At 40.7% G+C, this 16,341-nt stretch overlaps 1 protein-coding gene across 9 annotated transcripts in view; it reads left to right on the top strand.

Annotated features, from left to right (window-relative positions):
- The window catches only part of YEATS2 (YEATS domain containing 2), a 101,471-nt gene that overhangs the window by 48,994 nt on the left and 36,136 nt on the right, over positions 1–16,341 (top strand). For 5 of the 9 annotated variants that reach the window (XM_032298454.1, XM_032298457.1, XM_032298456.1 and 2 more), the window contains exons 10-17: positions 433–613; positions 2,361–2,603; positions 3,155–3,313; positions 5,520–5,623; positions 7,504–7,611; positions 8,105–8,287; positions 14,861–15,119; positions 16,097–16,258. In XM_032298454.1, the coding sequence (XP_032154345.1) occupies positions 433–613; positions 2,361–2,603; positions 3,155–3,313; positions 5,520–5,623; positions 7,504–7,611; positions 8,105–8,287; positions 14,861–15,119; positions 16,097–16,258 (1,399 nt within the window). The remainder of the gene's footprint in view (positions 1–432; positions 614–2,360; positions 2,604–3,154; positions 3,314–5,519; positions 5,624–7,503; positions 7,612–8,104; positions 8,288–14,860; positions 15,120–16,096; positions 16,259–16,341) is intronic. The other 4 variants (XM_032298458.1, XM_032298462.1, XM_032298460.1 and 1 more) reach the window with 3 other exon arrangements.

The raw sequence follows: 16,341 nt of genomic DNA, 5'->3' as shown, positions 1-16,341 counted from the left end.
TGCTTATGCTTGGGTGGTTAGGGACGGTCTCTCTGAGAAGGTGATGCATATGCTTGAGTGGTTAGGGATGGTCTCTCTGAGAAGTTGGTGCTTCATTGAGACCTGCTGCTGAGAAAGGCAGCCATGCAAAGATTTGGAGGAATAGTGTTCTAAGGAGTAACAACAACACAATGAAAGTGCCCCAGTTTTGTGATTCATTTTACTGAGATTTGCATGCCAAGCCAGATTAGATTTTTGCTGAGGTATGTATCTGTTAAGACAGATTAGATGACCTTCTAGGATAAATTCTTTAGTTCTTCAGATTGAAATTGCCTTTGAAGTGTGGTTAGAAATTACCCCTCACATCCCTGAGATCACATTCTTGGACAGGACTTTAGCTTTCTGTGACATTGATGATGGACTCATGAGCCCGATTGTTGCCCAATTGTCTAGGTAGTGGATGTTGAACTCCATCGCTATTCTCTCGGAGAAGATTATGTATATCCTCAGTCCTCGGAGTCTGACATCTCTGATGCCCCTCCGTCTTTGCCTTTGACCATTCCAGCCCCAGTGAAAGCTTCTTCGCCAATAAAGCAGGCACATGAGCCAATACCCGATACCTCCGTGGAGAAAGGTAATTCAGCATTTTTCCTTACATAGAGTTGTTCTGAGGCATTCCTTTCCCATTTGCTACTTTCAGAGACCTATAGTATATGGAAAATAACTTTGCCATAAGACATGCTGTCTCTACTGCACAGCTCTGTTATGAAAGCCAAATCTTCACTCCTGTCAACAATATTTCTCCATGAAGTTCTACCGACATTTTACAAAATGTAAAAATCACTAAAAACGTTAATTTTCTTTTTGTTGTTGTTGGTTGTTTGTTTTTGAGACGGAGTCTCACTCTGTTGTCCAGGCTGGAGTGCAGTGGCGCAATCTCGCCTCACTGTAACCTCCACCTCCCTGGTTCAAGTAATTCTCCTGCCTCAGCCTCCCTAGTAGCTGGGATTACAGGCACCCACCACCTCACCCAGCTACTATATCTATCTATCTATATATATATATATATATATATAAATTTTTTTTTTTTATTCACCTGGGTACAGGTGGGCTAAGGCCAAAACGGGCATTAGCCAATTTTTGTATTTTTAGTAGAGATGGAATTACAGGTGCCCACCACCACACCTGGCTAATTTTTGTATTTTTAGTAGAGATGGGTTTTCACCATGTTGGTCAGGCATGTCTTGAACTCCTGACCTCAGGAAATCTACCTATCTCGGCCTCCCAAAGAGCTGGGATTACAGGCATAAGCCACTGCACCCGGCCTAGAACATTAGATTTTTATCACTTGATGATTATAATGGTTCCTTCTAGTGTATTACAGGACAACTTTATAGTTCACCTTCTGATTGTGCGATCAAGAAACTTGAATATTAAATATTTGATCTTAAAGTAAAAGATTCATCACCAACAATGTATTTTGGCCATGCAATTTTTAAATTTAACAAATATATAAGTGTATAAATACATATTTAAATGTTCACATATATAAGCATAAAAGATATAAAATTGATTTTGAATGTTTTATTTCTAAGCATATATTTTAACGTGATTTTAGTATTTTAGTTCTTTTATAAAATCTCAACTTTATTTCTCTTTAGATTTCAATTGCATCTTCCTTATGGGCACTTAATAAGATAGGAGAGAGGCCGGACACAGTGGCTCACGCCTGTAATCCCAGCACTTTGGGAGGCCTAGACAGGCGGATCACCTGAGGTCAGGAGTTGGAGAGCGGCCTGGCCAACATTACAAAATCCCATGAATACTAAAAATAGAAAATATAGCCAGGTGTGGTGGTGCACGCCTGTAATCCCAGCTACTTGATAGGCTGAGGCACGAGAATAGCTTGAACCTGGGAGGAGGAGGTTGCACAGTGAGCTGAGATTGCACCAGTGCACTCTAGCCTGGGCAACAAGAGCAAAACAATGTCTCTAAATAAATGAATAAATAAGATAGGAGGGTATTATTACATTAAGGGAATGCTTTCTGAGATTTTTTTTCTTCTCTAAACCGTTTTTCAGTTTACATGTTAAAAAACGGAGGAACATAACAACTTGTGTTCTTTTTGTGTTGTATGTTATGGTTTACAGTTAATTTGTTTTCAAGTTTCTTTTAAAAAGCACTTTAAACGTGATTCTAAGCATATGTATTTTTCACCAAGAAGAAGTATGGACTGATGATGGATTGTATTTATTTTGCTACCAGTATATGGTTTAAAATGGGTGTTGAAATAAGGCATTTTTCTTCTTTCCCGCAACGGTCAGGTTTTGTTATTTCAAAGCGATTGATGATGACTTGCTGTTTGTCTGTTTCATCTCAAGCAGGATTCCCAGCTAGCACTGAAGCTGAACGACACACTCCATTTTATTCTTTGCCATCTTCACTGGAAAGAACACCCACCAAAATGACAACATCCCAGAAAGTCACCTTTTGTTCTCATGGCAATTCAGCTTTCCAGCCAATTGCATCAAGCTGCAAAATTGTGCCACAAAGTCAGGTTCCTAATCCTGAGTCACCTGGAAAGTCCTTCCAGCCCATCACCATGAGCTGCAAGATTGTCTCAGGTATGCAGATGTGTTGCAGGTAGTGTATGTGGAGTTGACTGGATGTTAAAATTATTGGAACAACAAAACAAAATACTGTGGCTTTTTTTCTCTTAAGTTCTTCTAAGCAATGTTTGTTTAACACGGGAAGCTTATCACTGTTGATTGCCAGAGCTGTCACAAGTCAAAAACAAAGTTCATTCATAGAGAAATTATTTGAATGGAGGCAATAAATGAAACTCAGATGGTCAAATTTTTGTCTCCTGGAATCAGCACAGGTAGAATGTTTGCTGATTTATGTTCAGTAGGTCAAGAGTGGGACCATAAAGTCTGTTTCTTAACAATTTCCTCAACAATGCTGATGCTGTTGGTCCATGGATAAGGATGCAGAGTGTGAAGCATACATCTTCTGCCTTCCTTATACCTCTGTTGCTGCTCGGTACTAGAAACATGCAGTTCCATTTTATTTTCCCAGTTTGTCCCAGTGGCACTGACCTTCCTTGTCCTGGACATCTTCTTGCATGAGTTGAATATGTCTATTTTATTTCTATTCCCTCTCTTTAATTAATAAGGTTCCCCAATATCAACTCCAAGCCCATCACCATTGCCTCGAACCCCAACTTCCACTCCAGTCCATGTGAAGCAAGGCACTGCTGGCTCTGTTATTAGTAATCCTTATGTTATGGACAAGCAGCCTGGTCAGGTTATTGGAGCCACCACTTCAGGTACAGGTGTGTATCAGATCAATATTTGTACCATCCAAAAGGTTTGATCTTTTATTAAAAACAGTCCTATCATGACTTAGTAGCCATGTAACTGGAGAATGTGAGAACGGGGAATACATAAAAGTAAAGCCAGCACTCTTCCTCTTACGGGAGGTTTACTCTGTAAAAGTTTCATTTTTTAGAGTTTACTTGAGTTTTCTTTTAATTTCTAAAAATTCAAAATAAGCCATAATTAATTTCCTTAAAAGAATAGTTGATTTTGTTTTCATTTGGAAGACCTACTACCTCTTCCAAATGGAGCTTTTGCTAACTTTGTGGACCACATACATTTCTCCCCAGTGAAGTAAAAAATTGATATTTACTTTTCTTCAGGGAAGACCCATTCTGCTGTGGGAGTGGAAATTGAAACCTGCAGTTTTAAAGAGAACTCATAGGAAGAAGTCATCCTTGGGTTCACCATGTTTGTCACTATAATCCCATGCAACTATATCATGCTTTTTAGGTTTTTTTGAATGCTTTTCCTAACATTATTTTATTTATTCCCCTCATTTAACTTGTATTTATTTATTATTAATTTGTTAATTTATTTTTTGAGACAGAACCTTGCTGTTTCACACAAGCTGGAGTGCAGTGGCATGATCTCGGCTCACTGCAACCTCTGCCTCCCGAGTTCAAGCAATTCTCCTGCCTCAGCCTCCCATGTGGCTGGAATTACAGGCATATGCCACCACATTTGGCTAATTTTTTAATTTTTAGTAGAGATGGGGTTTCACCATTTGGCCATGCTGGTTTCAACTCCTTACCTCAGGTGATCTACCCACTTCAGCCTCCCAAAGTGCTGAGATTACAGATGCGAGCCACTGTACCCACCTCCATTCAACCTGTGTTTAAACACACTCTCCTAACTATAGACTTCCCTGTAGCTTTCACTTCTAATTAAGAGAAATAGAAGATAAATGAAATAAAAGTGTTGATTGTAAGATGAGCCTGATTTTTTTGTTTGTTTGTTTAACCTATTGTAATTAACATACGAATGTATGTTGGGCTTTTCCAAGCAGTTTTTTTTTTTTGAAAGACTAAACTTTAATAATGACTATAATTGTGGAATGCCCTTAAAAATTACTGTGTTTCAGGGCTTACCCAGTAACCTTTCAAACATACTTAGGGATTCCAAATAGGTGTTATTTCATGACATTTCGTTTTAGGAATCAGCCAGAAGTCTTTGGAGGCAAGTTTGGTAAATGGAGTAGATGATTAAATACTATTTGAGTCTTGACTTGTTGTCTATAGATAATATGACTAAATTTTTTCAGGCTCTAAAGGCAATTGTACAGATGGAGTCTAAAATGTTTAATGTTGGCCGGGCACAGTGGCTCATGCCTGTAATCTCAGCACTTTGGCAGGCCAAGGCAGGCAGATCACGAGGTCAGGAGTTTGAGACCATCCTAGCCAATATGGCGAAACCCTGTCTCTACTAAAAGTACAAAAATTAGCCCGGTGTGGTGGCGTGTGCCTGTAGTCCCAGCTGTTTGGGAGGCTGAGGCAGAAGAATTGCTTAAACCTGGGAGGCAGAGGTTGCAATGAACTGAGATTGTACCACTGCACTCCAGCTTGGGCGACAGAGCAAAACTCTGTCTCAAAAAAAAAAAAAAAATTAGCTGTGCGTGGTGGTGTGTACCTGAAGCCCCAGCTACTGGGGAGGCTGAGGTGGGAGAATCACTTGAACCTGGTAGGTGGAGGGTGCAGTGAGCTGAGACCGGCCACTGCACTCCGGCCCGGGCGACAGAGGGAGACTTCATCTCAGAAAAGAAAAAAAATGTTTAATGTTGGCAGCATTTAGAATAGTCTAACCTTCTGGTGAAACTACTTTGAAGGAGCTAGCAGAATGCATATTCTGGCACATTTGTTAAACAATCACTGTCACGATAGAGTGTCTTTTATGGCATAAGGATTAGAATATACAAGATATACTTACTTATTCTTCTGCATATCCTTACCAGCTTCTTATCCTTCTTCAGGTTGAGCATGAGATCAGCTTCACAGGGATGGGTCCTTAAGGGTTTTTTTCCATACTAGTTTTAGCCTTAAAGTTTTCAATCCTTAAAAAATGAAAAATAAATAGTCGGGAAGAGGGGAGGATGGTGGAAATGAATTAAAATTACATTTTGTAAATTTTACCTTGTTTATATTTTAATTGTGTCTTGCTTATCAGGAAGCCCTACAAACAAGATCTCCACGGCTTCTCAGGTCTCCCAAGGAACAAGTTCCCCTGTTCCTAAAATTCATGGAAGTAGTTTTGTAACATCTGCTGTCAAGGTAACACTCTTACTATATTATTACACTTTGCTAGCTTCTTTTTCTTTTCCTTTTTTTAAAAACAATTTTTTAAAATAGAGATGGTGTCTCCCCCTATATGAGACAGGCTATATTGAACTCCTGGCCTCAAGAGATCCTCCCACGTTGCCCACCAAGGTCCTGGGATTACAGGCATGAGCTGCACCCAGCCGTTTTGCTGGTTTCTGAACAAAGTATGTTCAGCCTCAGTAAGAATGTGTCTGTTGATGATGCAAATTTCATAAAGTAGAATCTTCAAGCTGTTAAGCATCTAGAAGATCATCTATTCCAGACTTTATTACCTCACTTGGATCTTTTCATAGTGTCAAAAATGCTTCACAACACTTGTATTAAATAGTCACCCAGTGTCAATTTGAAAACTTACTGATATGATTATTTATTTACTTATTTATTTGGATAGTTTGTTAAAAATATTTACTTATACAAATATTCATCTCACCTCTTCCCTTTCGGACACCTCTTTCTCTCACAACAGAGAGCTGCTCTCTTCTCTCCTTTTTTCTGCATATTAAATTTCTGCTCCTTTACTCATAAAATAAATAAGTAAATAAAAATATTCATCTGACAGCACGTTCTTATCTTTTCTATATATGCATCACCAAGAAGTAAACATACAAATGGCTCCCAACTTACAGTGGTCCAACTTAAGATTTTTCGACTTTACCCTGGTGCAAAAGCAATATGCATTTAGTGAGCCCTCCACTTACAGTGGGGTTACATCTAGATAAATTCACCATATGGTGAAAATGTGGGAAGTCAAAAATGGACTTCTGGCCTATGATGTTTTCACCTTATGATAGGTTTATCCAGATGTAACCCCATCCTACACCAGGGAGCATCAGTATTTCCTTTTCCATGTGCTAACCTTTTAGTTATTTGAAAATAATGCTTACCTCCAGAGTCTCTCCCCTGCTCCCCCTTTTCTGGGTAAGCAGTCCTTTGGAATTTAAAACTCTAAATATCATCTGACCTGTTCCAGTCAAATGACTGATGCCTAACACAGCATTTCTTTTATTTAGATACTAATGATGATATTGAATAATTTCCTGGTCCAAGGCGAGGTTGTTCTCTAAATTCTGTGCAGTGTGTTAGCACTTCATATGAATGTCTGAATTATAATAATCTTGAAAGTTGTAACTCTGCTGGTTTAATTTCTATTGTTTGTTGGTGATAATTTTACTATACAGTCAAGAAATGTTCTTTGTTTCTTGACGCTATAACTGAATTTTGACAGTTTGCCTCTGAGATTTGTATTTTGTGTTTGAGAATTAAGGACAAACTACGGAAGTGTTCAATGTTGACTTTTATTGTCTTTGCCTATGCCAATTATTCACATTCTTTTTGTTTTTTAAGTTTGTATTGAAAATTTTTCCTTTGTATTCTAGGTGTTCATTGAGTAAATTTTATATATCAAGTTGTGAGTACTATAGAGAGAATATATAGTGAAACATTTGCAGCTGCCTGTTTCTTTATTGATTTAGTACCTAGGCTTCAGGGATATAAAATAAATACAGTCCCTGTCTTTTAATGGTTTACCAACTATCGGGACAACCAGTGAAGTCAACCAGATATTAGGGATGGTAGATTAGAAGTCTTTCCAGCATACAGCAGTACACAGATGAGTAGATTCTTGCCAAGTTACAGCTTTTCTTTGTATTTGGTTTCTAAAACAATATTAAAATGCAGGTGTAGAGGCTTGGAAGACCCCAAGGAGTTTTAGGTTTTTTTGTCTTTTGTTCTTTATGTTGCTAGACAGTGTCCCAGGTCTGTATTAATTGTAAGTGACTAGATTATCTGAACCCTTTATGCTAATTGTAAACTATGTATTTTTACACACACAGCAGGAGGATTCTTTGTTTGCATCTATGCCACCACTTTGTCCAATTGGAAGTCACCCTAAGGTTCAAAGCCCCAAACCTATAACAGGAGGACTTGGAGCTTTCACAAAAGTGAGTATGTATTAGGGCATTATCCCACAGGTCATAATACTTTCTCTGGCATGTTGGAGTTGATTGACACTTTCCGTACAACGTGTTACTTTTTAGTCTGAGATGTGCTGCCACGTGTTTAATGATGTCCTCAGGGCAGCCTTGGGAGTCCAGCAAGATGGGAATTCATGGAGCACAAGCAGAGTGTGTGTGTGTGTGTGTGTGTGTGTGTGTGTTTTTCTCTCTGCTGTCATTTGCCATAGTCTCTAAAACAAGTGACTGTGTTATTACAGAGCACAGGATCAAGTCCAGATCCTACTTTTGGTCCCTTTATTAGCCATTATGGACTGTATTTAGGCAGTGTATTTCCCCTTCTGGTGGAGTCATTCTTTACAGATCAAGTTTCATTAATTCATTAATCCCTGCAAACAGAAAAGATTCAGATATTAGCAGCTTTATAAAAATGAAATGTTTATGGATGTTTATTCAGTGTCATTATCATGTTTGTTGCAAGGTGATCATCAAACAGGAACCTGGTGAAGCCCCTCACGTGCCTGCAACAGGAGCTGCCAGCCAGTCACCACTCCCGCAGTATGTGACTGTGAAAGGGGGCCACATGATAGCTGTGTCCCCTCAAAAACAGGTCATAACTACTGGAGAAGGGATTGCCCAGTCAACAAAGGTTCAGCCCTCCAAGGTTTGTGCCAGGAAAGTTAACATGTAAATGATGTTGTTTGCTAAATAATTGACAAGGGCTGAAAAGACTGAAGGTAACAGGGTTGCTGATCTCATAAAAACCTGTGGGTGGAAAGCCCAGTTGGAAAAGCTAGTCAGTTGGTGTGAAACTCTTCTGCTCCTGTGGTAATCATTGACAAGAGCAGGGTTATGTATTGCAAAGGGTCCAGGAATGGTCCAAGAGGCAGGGGGATGCTGCTGTCTCTGGCGGTGAAGGCAGCTGACTCATGGGCACAGCTTTCTACTTGATTCATGTCTCAAAGGGATCTGCTGTTGACTTGTTTATTTCTGATAGGAGAATGCTGTAGTTTATACCTCTGATGCCCGGGTTGTTACCTGTTTAATGATTCTTAGCTTTCTGTAGAGTTCACTTGTTTTATAATTTTAAAGTATGGGAGAATTAATGTACTGATAAAATACCACAGAGCCACGTTTTCCTAAATCAATTAGAAATACAGCCATGCATCATTAGGTGATTTTGTTGTGTCAACATCACAGTGTACTTAAACCTAGATAGAATAGCTAACTATACCCCTAGGCTGCATGGTATAGCCTATTGCTCCTAGGCTGTAAACCTCTTTGGCATGTTACTATTGGATACTGTAGGAAGTTGTAATACAACAAACAGTAAGTATTTGTGGATCTCAACATATCTAAACATAGAAAAGGTACTGTAAAAATACAGTGTTATGGCCGGGCGCGGTGGCTCAAGCCTGTAATCCCAGCACTTTGGGAGGCCGAGGCGGGTGGATCACGAGGTCAAGAGATCGAGACCATTCTGGTCAACATGGTGAAACCCCGTCTCTACTAAAAATACAAAAAATTAGCTGGGCATGGTGGCACGTGCCTGTAATCCCAGCTACTCAGGAGGCTGAGGCAGGAGAATTGCCTGAACCCAGGAGGCGGAGATTGCGGTGAGCCGAGATCGTGCCATTGCATTCCAGCCTGGGTAACAAGAGCGAAACTCCGTCTCAAAAAAAAAAAAAAAAAATACAGTGTTACAATCTTATGGGACCACTGTTGTATATGCAGTCTGTCATTGATTGAACCATCATGAATGTGGTAGATGATTGTGGGATTAGTATTGAGTGCTTTTGTGTGCCATTATAATCCACACACAACCCTGGAGGATGGGATTTTCACCCCTGTTTTACAAATGAGGAAGCTGTGTCACAGGTTAAATGGCTTCCTTGGGAGCATTACAGCTAATAAATGACAGAGTGTTTAAACTGAGGCCTGCTAACTCTGCTCCCCATACCAGAACTAATGGAAAGTGGTGAGCTATTGTCTCTAAACTCAGTATGCTTTTAGAACATCAGGGCTTAAATTGTCTCAACTTTTGGCAGGTATACTCTAAAGCTATTAAAAATATTATATAGACTGGGCGTGGTGGCTCACACCTGCGGGTCACCCAACACTTTGGGAAGCCGAGGCAGGCGGATCACGTCAGGTCAGGAGTTTGAGACTAGCCTGTCCAACATGGTGGAACCTTGTCTTTACTAAAAATACAAATAATAATAATAGTAATAATAATTAGCTGAGTGTAACTGTAATCCCAGGTGCTTGGGTGGCTGACGCAGGAGAATCACTTGAACCCAGGAGGCAGAGGTTGCAGTGAGCCAAGATTGTGCCACTGCACTCCAGCCTGGGTGACAGAGGGAGACCATCTCAAAAAAAAAAAAAATGTCCGAGCGCCATGGTTCATGCCTGTAATCCCAGCACTTTAGGAGGCAAAGGTGGGCGGATCACCTGAGGTCAGGAGTTTGATGCCAGCCTGGCCTATGTAGTGAAACCCTGTCTCTACTAAAAAATACAAAAATTAGCCGGGCATGGTGGTGTGTGCCTGTAGGAGGCTGAGGCAGGAGATTGGTTGAACCTGTGAGGTCAAGGTTGCAGTGAACTGAGATCGCACCACTGTACTCCAGCCTGGGTGACAGAGCAAGACTCCGTCACCAAAAAAAAAAAAAAAAAAAAGAAGAAGGGTATGCCAGGAAACAGGAGGGTGGCAAAAAATGGCACTGTTTACCCTCCATACAACATGGGCACAACAGAAGCACAGCTGACCTTTTTCCTGAAAGTGGGAAGAGGTGCTGCCTTTGACATGAAACGGGACAACTGAAGATTAAGTGGTTCCGTGTAGGGAAGCAGCGGTGTGTTAAAGTAAAGGAGCATGAGCTTTGCCCTTAGAGCTTGTTGCAAATCTCAGATCTCAGCCACTCGTTACTGGTGTAGCTTGTGCGGGTTGCTTAATCTCTCTGAGCCCTGGTCTTTCAGGGTTGTAGAAGAATTAGAGATCGTGTTTGAAGGACCTATCTAGCACAGAGCAGGTGTTCAGTAAATAGTAACTAATGTGGCTATCATGTATCCCATGCCTAAGTACCATGGTAATGGTTTTCACTGAGCAATTAACTTGTAAACAGCTGTATTTTTTAATGCCTGGAGGGAAAAATCTCAGATACAGACTCTTCCCTTTCAGTTTGCTGAGGTAAACTCTGACTTGCCAAAGGTATGTGTAGGAAACAGGGAGGCAGAAATAACATTTAATCAAAGCATGAATCGAAGTTCAGTGTATGACAGATACAAAACAATGGGTGCCTGCTTTCTCAAGCTAGGTGGAAATTAGCAATAGACAGAATTACTGAATGGGAAGAGAATGAGAAGAGTTGGTGGGGGTGAGTTCAGGTTCTAGGCTGAAATATGTTATTTTTTTTGGTGGTTGTTGCTGTTGTGGGTTTTTGTTTTTGTCTTGTTTTATGATCATAACTCCCTGCAGTCTCAGCCTCCCTGGGCTCCAGCAATCCCGCCTCAGCCTCCCAAAGTGTTGGGGTTACAAGCGTGAGCCTGGACAAAGTGTGTTGTTTAAAAAAAAATAAACTAATTTGGGCTAATACTGTCTTACTTAAGGGCTCTTACCCCTTCTTAAAGCAGTCCATAATCAGCTGGAGAGTTTTTCCCAATGGAATGCAGACTTCCTCATTCTCCTGTTTTCCAGAAGGAAGGTAGGGAGGTAGTGGCAGTCATCTCCCTGGCCGTGTGCACATGGTGGATAAGCTCTGCTAGTAAAGACTGCCTTCTTGTGGCTGGCTTGGGATACCAGGGTTTTTTGTTTCTTTTGAGACTGTAGCTCTGTTGCCCAGGCTGGAGTGCAATGGTGCACTCTCAAATCGCTGCAACTTCCGCCTCCTGGGCTCAAGCCGTATTCTTATCTCAGCCTCCTGAGTACCTGGGACCACAGGCCTGTGCCACCATTTCCAGCTAATGGTGTTTCTTTTTGAGATGGAGTCTCTCACTGTCACCCAGGCTGAAGTGCAGTGGCGTGATCTCGGCTCACTCCAATCTTGGCCTCTTCGGTTCAAGCCGTTCTCCTGCCTCAGCCTCCCAAGTAGCTGGGATTACAGGCACCCGTCACCATGCCTAGCTAATTTTTTGTATTTTAGTAGAGATGGGGTTTCATCATGTTGGTCAGGCTGGTCTCAAACTCCTGACCTCATGATCCGCCCACCTTGGCTTCCCAAAGTGCTAGGATTACAGGCGTGAGCCACCATGCCCAGCCAAGAAGGTTTTTTTTCTTCTTTCATAAATACACAGAAAAGTTCTTTATCAGTAAGAAGAGTTTCTGAATTTCCACATCACTAAGAGGATGGCCTTACCCTGCTCCGTGGCCACAGAAACTCTATAGGTGCCCTGCAGAGTGAAGTTAGGACAGAGATGGAGATGTGGGTAATAAGTGGGTTTTCAGCCAAACCAGGAGAGCTGGGGGAATTTCTTGTCTTTGTCCTAGGCTAACTTGCTTTTTAAAATTGGTTCTTTTATTCTTTTTTCTTCTTTCCTTCCATCCTTTCTTAAACATACAGAAAAGTAGAGAATAGTGTGATGAATCCACATGCCTGTTACCCAGTTTCAACAATTACCAGCACTTTATTCATCTTAATTTCTCTTCCTGGAATATTTTAAAGCAGCAGGCAGATCCTAGTATTGTGTAATTTCACTAAAAATTAATTTCTGTTTGACTCGCTGAATCCAGAGGTTAAGATCAGGTCTCTGCCTTGGCCAGATGCAGAAGACAGCCACAAATGTCTGTCTGTTCTTTGCTGGTCTCCACGTCCCCTTATGGATTATTCTTTTTCGGTTGACGTGGTGTGATGAGCAGCAACAGCTATCATGTTAGTTAGGCATCCTATAAACTCATTCTCATGTTGCTTCATGATTTTGGGTGTAAATGTTATCCATATTTTATAGATGAGGAAGCTGGTGCTAAAACTCAGAGAGGTTAAATAACTTACCTAGCTACTAATGTAACAATAATTAACCTGGGAAACCACGTCTGTCCGCTTAGGAAAACCTACACTCTTTCTGCTTTGTGACACTGTGGTTTAATAATACTTGATTAAGCGACTGTTTTCTTTACATCAGCTATATTATCCGAGTACATGGCAAATATATTTTACTGTACTCACAGTCTTTGAGCAGAAACCTTGTATGATATAGTAATTTTTTAATTTAAGACTTCCTACTTATCAGTTCCATAAGGTTTATCATTTCATTCTACCTCCTAAATAATCTTATTGTAAAATTTAGAACTACTCTAAAATTCCAGTAAAACATAGAGAGAATTAAGTAATCAATACGCACATACCCTCCACCCTAAATTTACATATTCATGTTTACTCCAGATCTTTTTTCTCTCTGAATAAAACATTTCTGATACCGTTGAAGTCTGCTTTCTTCTTCCCAGAGGCAGCACTGTCACGGCTTTGATGTGTAGCCTCCAGTCCTTGCACTTATTACATGAATACACAGTCGTGGGAAGCATGATGTTGTTTGTGTTTTCAAGGTTTACATAAAAGATATTTCTACTTATATTTTTCTGCACCTCCCTTTTCACTCTTTCATTCTTCCAGTCTGTTTATGCTAATGTATATGGTTCTAGTTCATTCATTTTTAGTATGACTTTTCATCATCCGTTTTATGCCACAGTTTGTCCATTCGTCTCTCTGCAGACATTAAGAATGTCGTTGCATGCTGGAGACGTTAAGGTTGCTAACAGTTTTTTAGTAAAAATAATGTTATGTTGGACATTCTTGTATATGTTCCCTTGAACGCATGCCTGTTTCCCTAGGATATATTCCTAAAAGTAGAATTCCTATATATGGGGGTATGTGAATTTTCAGTTGTAGCAGATAGGCCAGAGCCTCTCTGGAGTGGCTGTACAAATTTATCTTTCTTCCAGCAGTGAACAATAAATAGTACCTATTTCCCCACAGCCTCAGGTAACTTCTTGATGTTATCAGACTTTAAACTGTTTTTTCCCCAATCTGATGGGTTCCTGTTTTGTCTTATTCTCCTTAAGAAGGCAGATCATTTGCATTTCTTCTAACCCTGTGAAAGTCTCATTGAGTTTCTGGTGAGAAGTGCTTTTTATGAAATAAAGAGCTGCGGAGCGGGAAACGCTGCCCCAATTTGCCATTCGTTCAGTTTTCTTTAATTTAACATCCTACTGTTGACAGCACTTTGGGAGGCCAAGGCAGGCGGCTTACGAGGTCAGCAGTTCGAGACCAGCCTGGCCAATATAGTGAAACCTTATCTCTACTAAAAATACAAAAATTAGCCGGGCATGCTGACACGTGCCTGTAGTCCTACCTACTTGGGAGGCTGAGGCAGGAGAACCGCTTGAACCCGAGAGACAGAGGCTGTGGTGAGCCGAGATTGCACCACTGCACCCCAGCCTGGGCAACACAGTGAGACTCTGTCTCAAAAAAAAAAAAAAAAAAAACAAAATCAAACAAAAAAAAACCACTCCCTAGTATTTTCTCTAAAGAGTTTATCTTCAGAACTAGATACTTCTAATTTTCATTTTCATTATTTGGATATTAGGGTCTTTTTTAAATAAAAAAAAAATCAGTTAAATATTCCTGCTTTTTTTTTTTTCCTTGAGACAGGGTCTTGTTCTGTCTCCCAGGCTGGAGTGAAGTGGCACAGTCCTGGCTCACTGCAACCTCCACCTCCCAGACTCAAGTGATTCTCCCACCTCAGCCTCCAGAGTAGCTGGGACTATAGGTTTGTGCCACCACGCCCAGCTAATTTTTGTATTTTTAGTAGAGACGGGATTTCACCATGTTGGCCAGGCTGGTCTCGAACTGCTGACGTCAAGTGATCTGCCTGCCTCAGCCTCCCAAAGTGCTGGGATTACAGACATGAGCCACTGTGCCCGGTCTCAAGTGTGTGTGAAAGAATTGGAAGTAGATACATTGGAAATATTAGGAGATTATTTCTGGATAAGTAGAACTTTTTTCTTTATACTTCTGAGTTTCCCAAATTTTCTATTAAAGTAAGTTATAAAAAGTAGCTGAGGTAAGAAAACAGTTGTTAAGCTTCTATTATTGTAATACCCAAGTGTAAGAAACACATTTGCCGTTCACAGCTGTCTAGGTAGCTCTCCCAGATGACCGAATTAGGCTGCATGTATTATGTGCAGGCCTTGGCTTTGCTCTGAGAGCTCTCAAAGCACCGTTGGACTGTGCTCTGTTTTGAACAGGTTGTTGGAGTACCGGTTGGGTCTGCTTTACCTTCAGCAGTGAAGCAGGCTGTGGCGATCAGTGGTGGCCAGATCTTGGTAGCCAAGGCCAGCTCCTCTGTCTCCAAAGCAGTTGGTCCAAAGCAAGTTGTGACCCAAGGAGTTGCCAAAGCAATTGTGAGTGGAGGTGGAGGAACCATTGTTGCTCAGCCAGTGCAGACCTTAACCAAGGCTCAGGTCACTGCCGCCGGTCCTCAGAAGAGTGGATCCCAGGGTTCAGGTAAAACGGCTCCTCATTGGAGGCTCTTTCAGCAGCAGCTCTGCCTGATTTCCTTTGCTAGTGACTTTATTTGCTATTTGATCTTCTCTAGGAAAGCCTAGTTAGGTCGATGCTAAGGATGTGTATTAAAATGTTTGTTCTTGGTCTGTATTTAGCTTTAAGTTTACACACACACACACACACACACACAAAGACACACACACAATTTCTCAGTACTGTGGGGGACTGGTTCCAGGACCCCCTGCTGCTGATAGCAAAATCCACAGATGCTTGAGGCCCCTCTGTAAAATGCTGTAGGTGTACTTATCATCATCTGTAGGTTATTTTAATACCTAATAACAATGTAAATGCTACGTAAATAGTTGTTACATTGTATTGTTTAAGGAATAATGACAAGAAAAAAAATCTGTACCTGTTCAGTACAAATGTACTCATCCTTCTGTCTCCCAAATATATGAATATTTTTGATTTGAGGTAGGTTACATCCACGGATGTGAAATCCACAGATACAGAGGACTGACTGTACTTGCCAGTTAGGAGCACAAATTTTGCCCAACTTTGACTTAAATGGGGGAAAATATGTATTCCTCCATAGGTAGGGTGATTATTTCATTAATCAGACCAAGCCATAGTACTTTTGAGAGTAAAAAGAGTCACTGTTAATAATTACAATGGGACAGGTGTAACCTAGAAGTGTCCTAGGCAGAAGCAGGACATACGATCACCCTATTTATATTGAGATATAAAGAGCCTCCGGCAGGCTCTTTGGGCTATAAATTGTTTTCTAATTAGCAAGATATTTAAGAATATCAGCCTTTAAAGCATTGTGCATCTGGAAAACAAACTTGAGTTTACTGTTTGTTAGTGTTCTCAAATAAGATTTTATTGCCTCATATTTTAATTTTAGAGAGAGTGTTGCCCTTAGTTTCAATATATCTTACCACTTTTTCTCCTTTTTTTCTCCTTTACCATTTTAGTAATGGCAACGTTGCAGCTGCCAGCCACTAATTTGGCCAACTTGGCAAATTTACCTCCTGGCACTAAACTCTACCTAACTACAAACAGCAAGAACCCTTCAGGAAAAGGAAAGCTGCTGCTGATCCCTCAAGGAGCCATCCTGCGGGCTACGAACAGTGCTAGTTAGTGAAACCGTTGGGTTGAATCATTTGACTCTTGGTTCTCTGTATGTTCATCCTGTCCACCTGAGGGCAGTTCTTTCGTT

The sequence above is a fragment of the Sapajus apella genome, unplaced genomic scaffold (assembly GCF_009761245.1).
Source record: "Sapajus apella isolate SASKATOON/1434 unplaced genomic scaffold, GSC_monkey_1.0 scaffold38, whole genome shotgun sequence".
Lineage (NCBI taxonomy): Eukaryota > Metazoa > Chordata > Mammalia > Primates > Cebidae > Sapajus > Sapajus apella.
The sequence above is the reverse complement of the archived record's forward strand: the minus strand, read 5'-3'. Positions and strand labels throughout refer to the sequence as shown.